The following is a 12,250-nucleotide window of genomic DNA, read 5'->3' as shown; positions in this document are numbered from 1 at the left end:
TTGACTCCAGTGGCAGCCGAGAGATTAGAGACGCCATAAAGAGCCATCCAGGGACCACTGTCAGTTGTCTTGGGCAACAATTAAGTTAGAATACTGTCTTTGTACTAACATGCAAGTCAGATAACAGACCATTGTCTCAGTCCTAAGTTGACTCTTATACTCCTCTTTATGTGTCTCCTCATCTTTTTTTAAGCAATAAAGACACGCACAAGACGTTATTTTACCACTTTAGCGACATTTAGGTTTATTTAAGTTGAAATTGTAGGAAAACAAAGGTAGGTACCTGTAAATGTTGAACTCGTTACTCTCTGTGGAAACTGTTTTGTCATGTCATAAATATTTATGATTTCTACCTATTTATGGAAAAGGGGAGGAAAAGGAAAGGATCTTTATTGTCATTATACAACCAAAATTGCACAAACGAGGTCAGATGGAGGGCTGGTCAGACTGAGCGCCGCCACAATGGACAAAAACCTGACCTGAACGTTTCCTGTCGTTGCAAAACATTGAAGATACATGTGACATCTGAAGTAATAGAGCAGCAGCTGCACTATATTTAATGAAAGAATGTAAAGAAAAATCAACAAAAAAACAAGAGCTCTTTTTAGAATTAAAGGCTACTGTATCATGTGCCACAGCCCAAGTTGACTTTTAATGACTTATGCATATGTATTATGTAATGACTATTCCCACAACCCAGAGTGCAGTGGCCTGTAAAGACCTCTTAGAACAATACAGCTGTTGCTGATTCACTGTCACCGCTGAGATTCAAGGCTCGTCGTCTCTCAGCTGGGACGTCTATGTATGTATATACATACATATATATATATATATGTATATATATAATTATTAACATGTATAAAAAGTGTGGCATTAACAATCAACATTGATGTGTGTGACTTAAACAAACACAGACTGTACATGTATTTCACTTGAAATGTAAGATTTTCTCAGTGTGCTCGGATGATTCATTTTCATCATTTCCAGTTTGCTTCCGTCAAATTGGTCCAATAAATGCTAAAGGTGCATCTTTTCCGCCCCTCTCTGTTAATCTTATAACTGTCACATATATAACTGGCTTCTCATTAGACCACAGAGCACCTGAGCTCATTTCAACGAGCAGTGTTTGTATTATGTTAGCCCTACGCTAATGCTAATCGTAGCCTCGCTGGCTTACCTTTGGAAACGGGTTCGCCAAGTTAGTTGCAAAGTAGTAGCATGCTAATGCAATGCATGCTAGTGAATGGACACCTCGTCGTTTCAGGATAACACGTGTGAAACCGTGTGAAAATGTCTCACCCACCTTGAGGACAGCCTCTTCAGACAGCGCAGCTGCTGCTGATGAGCCACTGTCTGCCTGGTGTAGCGTGATAAATCGGCAAAAATTAAATTTCCTCCAAAAAATTTTTAAATCAAGGATGCACACCATCGGGCCATGCTCAACCCATATCCAGAGTCTTAGGGCGTTCTGACTAACGGTCAGCGAGATATGCCCGTCACAGACAGACAGACAGACGCAACTTGCTTTATAGATAGATGATATTGCCAAACTATTACTTCCCTCTTTGTAAAAAATACTATATATATACTATACTATTAGCGTATTTCTACAAAACTGTAAAATCAGAGTTAGCTTAGCGTGTGCCACAGAAGTAATACAACCTTCAGTTATTGTGTTCACAGCGGTGATTAAGTCTATATAGTGCACAGTTTCGACCCTCGTGTCCTGCTGCACTCAGGAAGTGATTTGTTTTCCGCGCAGACTTTTTCATAATTCAAAAATAACAACAGCAACCGGCTGGAGAATGACAGAAACATGCGGTGGTGAAGGGGTGAAGGTTGGGTGAGATCACCATGTCATGTCGAGGCACTTGTGTTTTTGGTAATTCCACAGGGAGTGACAGAGGTTATGCACTGGATCTCTAAGGCCCAATTAGGTTCAATCTAACGTCTACATAATCACAATGACCTTCAGCTTCAGACAGACAGAACCTCACCTCTCAGTGTATCTCAAGGTCCACATTGTATTTAAATCCTCATACTGCCTTAACAACATCATGATAATTGCACAGTAACACAAAAATAACTGGTGTTGAGATCATTTGTGCTTCATGCTTTGGAGCGACTGCTTCTCTCACACGTTTGCTCACCTTAAATCCTTTGTACAAACGGGTGGGTGATGTTTCACGACACCGAAGCTGCAAAAGCCGCAGCTTATCCACATTAACTCGTTTGTCACGCAAGAAAGACAGGCAGCGTTCAGGCATATTAAAATGAGCATGTTCTCATATTTCACGTGTTTGGCCTCGAAGGAAAACGAAGCAGAATCCACTTAAAACATCATCACTAATTCATGAGCCTCGCCGCTGAAATGTATCTCATTACGGCATCTATCGCTGCGACTCTGGACTGAGGCAAATGTGGACAAACCTTCACTGTATGTGTTAATGTAACCAAGAGTTGTGTTTTTTTGTTTGTAAATGAACTGGATAAACCGCTTTAGTTTTTGGACTTGGTTTTTTATTTTTTGCAGCATAAAAATATGTGCGTTTGAGCCTTTAACAAAAATATTTAACAAAACGTGTTGACATATAAAGGTACACAGAATGTAAAATGACGTATTCACAGTGCAAAAAAAAGATCAATAAAAGCTGTCGCACATTTAGAGAAAAGGTCACAGTGAAAAGGTTTCTGTTTAGAACATTTACCTTATTTATGTAAACAGGACAGAAACTTTCTCTGATGTTTACGGACGTTTGGCTCTGTTTCACGGCTCTCTGGTACACAAACACACACACACAACAGTCAGGAACGTAGAATCCTACACACAAAATCCATGCCTTTAAGTCTAGGATAGCTTAATAATATGTTGTTTTTTTTATCTTAAAGTTGGAAACTGAAGTTTGTAAACCACTATTTTTTTCTGCACCAAAATCAGCTTTTTCCCTAGTGGAGACAAGGGGAACTGCTTAAGTAAATCTGTAAACAAAAAGTATTTAAAATGCCAAAGTCACAAAATAACACATTTAAACTCACTGGTTGGACCAGCAGTGAATCAACAACTGTGTCATGATTTAAAATAGCTGCTTTTCTCTGTGGACTTTGGTTTACAAAGCAACACAAACTTCAGTTTTCAGTTTTTTTAAAAAGCCTGATCTAAAAATATTCTGAGACACACATATTTTATTAGGTTAGCTTCTCGTTGAGTGGCTAAAATCTGTTTTCTCTTGTGTCTGTGCTGGCGACCAGGTTTTAGTTCATATTTAATAAGGTGATTACTGGCACACAGACTGCACTGACTGTGTTTCAGCACTAAAACCTGAACTATTCCCTGAAGATGTGTGATAACTTGTATGAATAACCACAAAGTAGGGAGTGGAAAAAAAGAAGGCAGTTCATGTGAAAATCATGAAAATTGAATGAGCTCCATTTGGTGATAAACACTGAGATACTGTAGAGGCTTAAAGGTGCCATATGTAAGAACGTGGCCAAAAACGGTTACTACACTCAAATTCAAAATATCGAGGTCTTTTAGGTTTTGTTTTCTCCGCCATTATAGCTTAGACGTAACTGGTAACTCGGCAGCTGAGACTCTACAGACTGCAATGATTGGTAGACGGCGGTAGGTGGCGCCACATGCCAAAACATGATTTCAAAACATAAGCATAATTTGCGGTCTGCAAAATACAAATATTTTGGCTGTACTGTTGTTGTTGGTGAGTTCAGTTTGTTATATGGACATTATTCCCGAGTCTCTGTGACATATTAGAAGGATTTTATGGCCAGTTGCTTTAGTTTAATTACATAATGCACCTTTAAGCTTAAGGACTTTTTCAAACTATTCCAAATACTGTGAAAGAAACTTGCATTTCTATCACACGCACACAAATAATCGAACGTGAAGCTGTGATGAGGAACACCACATCAAAACATCATCATCAAACCCAAGAAACACATGCCATAATTCCATCACATTTTAGCACTTATCTCCCTTTATCTCCAACTTTATCCTCCACATGAGTTCTCGCGGAGCTGCTGGTGCCAATCCCAGCTGACATTGGACAAAAGGTGGTGGATCGGTGGGCAATTTAGAGTGTTCAGTGAACCTCTGCATGTTTTTGGAGGAAACCGGAAAACCAGGAGACGAGCAACCTCCACACACTTCTTAACATGAGGCAGTGGGGAGTGTTACACGTCCTAAATTGGATGAAAACGTAACTATTTATAGTTTTTTCCACAAAGTAAAGTGTTAGCGATGGTCTTGTTGGTGAGCAGAAATCATGTTGAAGAAGTTTAAGAAGAAAACAAAAAAAACTAGATCTCACATTATGTTGTCAGGGGTGTGGCACATTCATTATCCTAAGGCAAACGTTTTAGTAAGTCCTACAGGAAGACATTTAAAAGAAATGTGTTGCATCACTGTAGTCTGTGCGGTCAGTATCCAGCGGCCACGCCCTGCTTCCTTTTGTCCGATTCGGCCACGATGCAGCGTTTCTCTTTTTTCACGGCATTGACGACGTTTAGGAAGAATTTCCAGTCTCCAGGTTTGTGTCCCAAACGTATGAGGCCGTTTTTCACAGACTAAGGACACACACACACAAAAAAATACCATAAATCGCTCCCACTCCACACTCATGAAATAGTTACAGTTTAGTAAATATACATTAATACGTCACCTTGTCAAAACCAGGCTCAAAATTCACATTGTTCTGTGAATCAACAAACACGATCGGAGCAGCGATGGCGTCTTTCAGATTCATCCCCAGCCACAAGTGATGCATTATGGACTGTAACAACAAAAGACACAACTGTAAGTAATGCAACAAAACAAAAAAAACAAGAAAGTACACAGCAGATTTACCGAGGCCACTGCGGTGATGATCAAGCTTCCTCCCGATCCACCGATCACAAAGAGTTCTCCAGACTTTGACTCCAGTATCACAGGAGACATTGAGGAGGGAGGCTGTTCCCCTGCAACAGCAGCAATCATTCGGTACATTATAATGTAACGTCTTCAATTCAATTGAGGCTCAGGCTTAAAGGCTCTGTTTTATGTCTGCGACTTTACCTGCACTCACTGTGTCTGCTCTGCCACAAAAGTCCGACAGTTCATTGTTGAGGATGATGCCCGTCTGTGGGGAGTACATGGCTCCTCCAAATCTACAGAGCAAAAACCCAGAGAGAAGAAGCTGATGAATTACCGCATCATTTATTTTTAATAATAATAATAAGACCGTGGCAAAGCTTGTGTCTCCTGCTCACGCTAGGTTTATGGTGCTGGTGGCAGAGACTGCCAGTCCTTCTTCATCCAGGACTGACACGTGTGTCGTCCCCACGTGATCAGAGGAAGGCGTGACGTTGTAGTAGTGGTTGTCGTGGGTGCGGTTTGACGAAATCATCTTTTTGATGCGATTGATGAAGGAGGAGTCGATCAAATGATGCGCACTCTGAAAGAAAAGAGTCGGAATGAGGCTGAAACTCTTTGGATTACATACACTACCGTTCAAAACTTTGGGGTCACTTAGAAACCTCACCTTATTTTTGGAGGACTTTTTTTTTTTTCAATGAATATAACATTAAATGAATCAGGTAAACGACTATTCTAGCTGCAAACGTCTAGTTTTTAATTAGATATGTACATAGGTGTATAGAGGCCCATTTCCAGTGTTTTAATGGTACATTGTGTTTGCTAATCGCATTAGAAGGCTATTGGATGATTAGAAAACCCATGAAAACCCTTGTGCAATGATGTTAGCACAGCTGAAAACAGTTTTTCTGGTTCTTTGACGAAAGGGCAAAATTATTTTTTTGAATAAAAATCACTATTTCTAATCTTGTCCATGTCTTGACTATATTTTCTATTCATTTTGCAACTCTTTTGATGAATAAAAGTGTGACTTTTAATGGAAAACACAAAATTGTCCCCAAACTTTTGAATGGTAGTGTATGCTGTATGTAAAACACATATATAATCTCACATTGGTGAGTTAAGGACTTTATTCTCTTCTTGCCAAGATTAGGAAACACAATTTCCTTAACCCTTTACAAGCAAGCACATCGCAGATGACAAGTTTCAGCAAGCGCAATTTGCATTACCGTAATTACGCGTTGGTTTGTGCCAACGGAAAAATTTAAATGCTTTCTGAAAGCTGAGAAGTTGCACGTCAAAGTCAAAGTGTGGTTATTACGGTAATTTTACTCGCGCTGTTGCAGGAAGCCAGAGAGTGGAGAGTTTCCATTTTTCAAACTTTTGTGTTATTTTAAATGTTATACTGTTCAAATTTCAAATTGAAGACAAACTTTTCTTCATTTGTTAATTGTTAACACACCATTTTAACATGCAGTACATTGTAAATAACTGCCAGATATTGAAAGTTATTCTGCAAAAAAATGGGCAGCGTGTGTTCTCGCTGTGTATCGAATCGTTTACTGTTTATTCATTTTAAAGAACAGGAGAACTGATATTTTTTGAGTTTCCGCAGAGTCAACTTGGTCGTTACGTTTTAACCACCGTCATAAACACCATGTATGGATAAACCTGGTGGCTCTACATACTGTGGACGTCAGCACATGTTGGATTCATTTTGTTCTTTTCTGTACATGGTTACATAAGGAATGATCCCTGACCCAGTTTGTAATCAAAGTTCTTTCATTATGTTTAATCCGTAAACATTTTAATGCACTTACTCCTGCGCATAAGTAATACTCTTATGTGTTATATATTCATAGTTTGGACAGTGTTGTTCCAACATGTGTCTTCAGTTGTCCAGGTCTGTTCCAAATTGTTGTTTTTATGGCACTGATCATAAAGTGTGTCCTTTTGTACAATGACAACAAAGGCTTTTAATTCTATTCTATGAAGAATTATTATTATTATTGTTATGTGAATGAAAGCATCTGCTCATTTGAGGCCGCAACGTTTCACATCCCGCACATACAGATATGAACATAAATGAGATGCCAACCTGTCCTTTATGTACGAAAGGATCCCTTATCGTTCTTTTTTGTCCATTTGCAAATTTGAGTGCCTCTATGTAATGATGGTACATCTGAATCTTCTGGTCGCCGTCCAGAGAGTTCGGGGTCAAGGAAAACTCTGCGGTCAAAGAAAAACAAATTTCCGTTAAATCAATTTCCGTTTTGTGATACAACGTTCACGCCAGAATATCAGCACAGCAGATCGAGTGTGTGTGTGTGACAACTTTAGTAACAGTCGGCGAAACCTTTCATCAGTTTGAGAATGAAGCCGAGCAGGGCGCCTCCAGCAGGCGGAGGCGGGAGGTGCATTTGAAAATCCCCCAAAGGGACATTCCAGGCATCCTGCTCTCGCACCTGGTACGACTTCAGATCCTCCATTTTCAACGTCCCACCTAAAAGAATCACATTGAATATTAAATCAGTTTATCTCTTCAAACAACATGCAAACTCCCACCAAGGCTGCATTTTAGACCATAAGAATATACACTTCTTGCTTTTCCAGCCAACAGTGTATTATTTAATGCCCCAACCTGCAGCTTGTATGTCTTGGATAAAGTCTTGTCCTATCTTGCCCTTGTAGAAGGCATCTGCCCCCTGCTCTGCAATGGTTTCCATGGTATCGGCAAGTTTGGTAAACTTCAGGATGTCTCCGTGACTCAGAACACTGTTATTCTTGCACAGAATTTGCAAAGAACTGGAAAAAGAAAACAACAACAACAACAAAACAATGGAAAAGTTCCAAATTAGGATGTGTTATTATTAATCAAAAACAAAACGAGATGAAGTGAAACTCAACTTCAGTATTTGCACAGAATAAACAAATGCTCTTCCAAGGAGTCATATTCTTAGATATTCTGCAGGAAGTTGCAGGTCTCGTACCAGAGAGGTGACTTTTCCACAAGGTCTTTCACTAGCTTGACACTCAGGAGCTTTGCCAGATAGTCGGACACAGGCGCGCCATCTCTGGCCAGTCTGACGGTCGGCTCAAACAGCTTAGCCCAAGGCAGCTTCCCGTACTGTTTGTGAACGACCTCATAGCCACGCAGCTCCCCGGGAACGCCGATCCACTGGCTGCCTGGAAACAGTGCAAAAAATAAATAAATATGGAAACCTGGTTTTTAAACTTTAGATGGACTATAAAAAATGTGCAGCAAAGACATTGTGCACTGCAGGTTCGTGTTCACTGCTAAACTGAAAAAGTCAATGTTGAAAAAAGCTCACACTCCCATGAGAGTTTTTATTTCTGAGTGAACTGTATCTGGATTGGTCGTGCAGCGCAGCTTTTTATTATTTTTTTAATGTGCAGTCGCAATTAAATGTATGGTTTTATGTCTTTGGAGTGAACTTCAGGTTAAAGAACTCTCCCCAGGTTTCTGAAACATGAGTGAGGTGAAGGAAATGTTGCACCCCTGAAATATGAGCGAGGTCGTGCGATACTGAATAGAATGTTGAAAAAGAAATGGCTGGTATATGGAACTATATTCTAAATCTGAGGCGTGTGGTTAAGTCTGGGGGTGGAGCAGTGTTTTGGCGGCAGAAGTTACACACTGGAGCTTTAACAGTTCGAGTGACGGTCACTGACGGACAACTCTGCCTACCTATGTTAATCGGGGTGTGTTTGGAGCAGTCGTTCAACAGGTGCGGTTTGAACGACTGTGGCACCGTCTCTCTGAAGTTGTAGACTTTAACGCCCCCTGAGGAAAAGACCCAGCAGTTTGATATTTTTAATATTGAATAAATGTTAGAATTAAGCCTTGCATTTTGACTTACCCACCTGCTTTATTTCTTATGGTTAATATAGAGCCTCCACCGATCCCCATGCTCTGAGGATTGACCACGGACGTGCACAGAAGAGCTGCAATGGCGCCATCTACTGCTGATCCCCCCTGCAGCAGCATGATCCTGGAAAACATCCCCATTATTCACTGGATTTAGGAGGAACTGTGTGAACTCGCAGTTATTGGCACTGGGGTTGCTTCATGTGAGTTTGAGTGGAGACAGACGATCACGACTCCACCGTACAGTTTTGTCCGTCGGATCGACATTCACGACAAAGGTGTGCGTATGACACAAAGTTGGCAGCTTGGAAAACTAGTCGTCTAAATGCAACTCGGGCTGTTTACGCAACACAGATGTGTGATTTACTGATGCCAGAGTTAATCACATGAATAAGTACATATTCATGTGATTAGTTTTATCTTCCTGGAAAAGTAGATCAGAGTTCACACAGACAGACGCAGTGGTTTACACAGAGCGTGATTCAATCAGAAAAGCAGGAACTTTATCTGGATGCACTCAGAAAATATGACAACATTCCCCCCCCTGAAGTACTAACCACATGTTTTCTCCCCCATATACAGTAGATATTCTAACTGAGGTAGATGTGCAGAGATCTGCGGTAGAGCTCTGGGTTAAATGATTCGTGGCACTGATACCTTTAACCGCATCCAAAAAGGCAAGTTTAAACTAAGTCCTGATGCTTTTCCTTTTGTTTAATTTGACTCGTGGAATACGCTGTTACTGGAACGTGACTGTTCCTTGAACATTACTGATTTGCTGAGGTTAACCAACTGCCCTCGGGGGGAAATTTTCACTCTGTGTTGAGCACGTTTTGGCGACAAGAGCCGTCCTGAGTGTGCACTTCTGTGAGGAAAATAATCACAGTTAGAACTGATAGTTGAGGCTTTTATTTGTGGGATACCATAGGCTAACATAGTTAGGTTTTCCTTTTCCCTGGTGCAGCAAGAACTAGAACAGGTGCAATCGATCTCACTGGTAACAACAAAAAAAAAAACGAACCAATTTGAGCCACTTAAAAGACTCAGCTGATAAAATCTACACCGGACGCTGCGATATCTCAACTGCTGGTGTCCTGACCTACTGTCTCTGTGTGTGCTTTTCCAGCTGCAAAGAAAGCTATTCTATTCTATCATGTTCCCTGATTTATCAGGCTCTTAGACCGACTGGACTGGACTGAACTGGACTGCTTTTAGCCCATACGGACTCAGGAGTTGACCTGAAGTCAGAAAAAAGCACATTTCTGTGTCGTTATGTAAAATCACTGATTTTCTCTCTGTTGAAAGGCAGTGAGAGGTTTACAGTGACAGAAACTTCAGTTTTTACTTTGCAGAATTTGTCTAAGGTAAAGATAAAAGCAGTGATTTTTTTTTTTTTTTTAATATGTAGGTGTGGATTTATCTATGTTCCTTTTGTTAAATGGCTAAAATCTGTTCCAGTCAGTAGAAAACCTGAACTCTCCCTTTCAACCTTTAGAGGGAAATAAAAAGAACAAAATAAATACTGAACTAATGACATCAGTTGTATGCAGCTGTGTGGGTTTAGAGAGTGACAAGTCATTCCTGTTGTGACTCTTCTCATTTCAGTTTTCACCACTTCATCGCGCCGCTTCTACATGAACAGGATGAGCACATTAAAAAGCCAGAGGATGCACATTAAAGTGCTTGCCTGTCACTTCTGTGTGTCTCTGTCACACAGGACGGAGCTCATTTTCCACTGTTTCTGCTGCGAACGGGGAAGTGAACCCTTTACAAAATTTGGCACAAACCCAAATCTGTCACCAAAAACAAAAGACGGAAGACTTACATGCACATTCCAGACCAAAAAAACAAAACAAATCTCACCTTTTTCATTTTATTGAGTGATGAGTGACGGTAGATTGAATTCACATTGTGCCTCATCACTGATGCACATTACCACAGCCAAGTTTTCTTTCTTTCTTATTTTTCCCCCATTACAAAGATTGACACCACAAGCGGGCTTTAAAAGCTCTGTGGTTTTAATTTACCGTGACACTCAGCAGAGTTAGTATAACAACAAGACGCGAGGAGAATGAATGTGCCCTCACACAGTTCAGCAGGCCTTATCTCCATTCTTTAAATGGAGCATCCAAAGCTCATAAACTGCTTATCCAACTGCTCACTTCAGCGCTTTGTCTTATCTCCCCACATGGAAGCAATGAGTGCCTGCTGAGACTCCAGTCCACAAGCTTCAGTTACTACTGAAAGACACTAAAGAAAGATACTGTAAAAACTTAAGATGAAAGTACATGTATAGTATAGTACTTTTGGTAGACGTCACTTTAAAAATAATAATACAATACAATAGTAATAGCAATAATTACATTTAAGTGTCAAAAGTATTAAAAAAGTGAGGAGTTGAGAATTGCGCCATGAGTCAACTGGAAGGTTGTGGGTTAAATTCCTGGCTCTGCTTGTCTAGGTGAGTCCTTGAACAAGACACTTTACACCATGTTGAAGTGTGCGCATGGGTACGAAAGAGGTGTGAATGGCAAAACTATGGTGTAAAGCAGGGGTTCTCAAAGTTGTGATACCTGAGGGCCAATTTAGAAACCCAACATTGGACTGAGGGCCACCAAAGGAAAAAAAACAGAAATAAATCCCATTTGTAATCATTTTTATGACCAGATTGCATTAAAACTATCAACTGTAATTCATTGCGGGCCGCCAGAAATGTTTCTGCTGGCCGTCATTGGTTCGCGGGCCGCACTTTGAGAACCAATGTTGTAAAGCATTACCAACTCTTTTTCTTCTGATTTTATTCGTTGGCAACGAGTAGCAAAGATAGTTAGAGGGAATGCAGTAAAAGTACACAATTTATTTCAGAACGGTGCAGTAACAGTAAAAGTTGATAAAGAAATCTTGAAAGAATGGGCTTTTTCTGCGTGACTGATCCCTGCAACGCTCTGCACAGCCAGTCCACACTTGTCCCAGACAAACTGTTGCCAACCAATAACAGATAACATCAAATTTTTTTTTTTTTCTTTTTCCCCATTTTCCATTTTACTTCCTTAAAAGTCAAAGCTTTTAACGCATCAACAGGTTAAAACGAAACTTCCGAGAAAACAAAGTGACTCACTTGCCGATGTCTGAGCAAAGATGCGAGTCTGCGGACACGGCCGCGCGCCTGAAGCTGCCGCTGGAACATCTTCCATCTTCAAGGGAGGCGATCCACACGCACACGAGCGAAACCCCGCAGGTTAAACACACCACGACGAAGCAGCACAGCATCCACGGCTTACACTGAGCCATGTCTCTGAGTCTGAGGTGGAAGAAGCTGCACTTGAAGAACCTGTTGCTGCAGAAGCTCAGTCCAGGATGTACTTTCTCACATGCGTGTGTGTGTGTATGTGTGTTTATATGTGTGTGTGTGCACCCTTCATAACCTCCCTCCCTCCCGCATCAACCACCAGAACTGAAAGTATTAAAAAAGAGGGGGAGTCATTTTGAGGACA

General features: G+C 40.7%; 1 protein-coding gene across 1 annotated transcript; it reads right to left on the bottom strand.

Moving 5' to 3' along the window:
• Positions 1–4,434: 4,434 nt before the first annotated feature.
• On the bottom strand, positions 4,435–12,047 carry ggt5b (gamma-glutamyltransferase 5b; the record flags this gene model as incomplete). The annotated part of the gene is made up of 12 exons (XM_083902792.1): positions 4,435–4,581; positions 4,677–4,787; positions 4,862–4,971; positions 5,069–5,160; positions 5,263–5,447; positions 6,966–7,096; positions 7,224–7,370; positions 7,509–7,672; positions 7,858–8,053; positions 8,577–8,672; positions 8,753–8,880; positions 11,875–12,047. The coding sequence occupies 12 exons, from the start codon at positions 12,045–12,047 to the stop codon at positions 4,435–4,437; spliced, it is 1,680 nt and encodes a 559-aa protein (XP_083758918.1).
• Positions 12,048–12,250: the final 203 nt, after the last annotated feature.

Source organism: Microchirus variegatus (assembly GCF_963457635.1).
Source record: "Microchirus variegatus genome assembly, chromosome: 16".
Lineage (NCBI taxonomy): Eukaryota > Metazoa > Chordata > Actinopteri > Pleuronectiformes > Soleidae > Microchirus > Microchirus variegatus.
The sequence above is the reverse complement of the archived record's forward strand: the minus strand, read 5'-3'. Positions and strand labels throughout refer to the sequence as shown.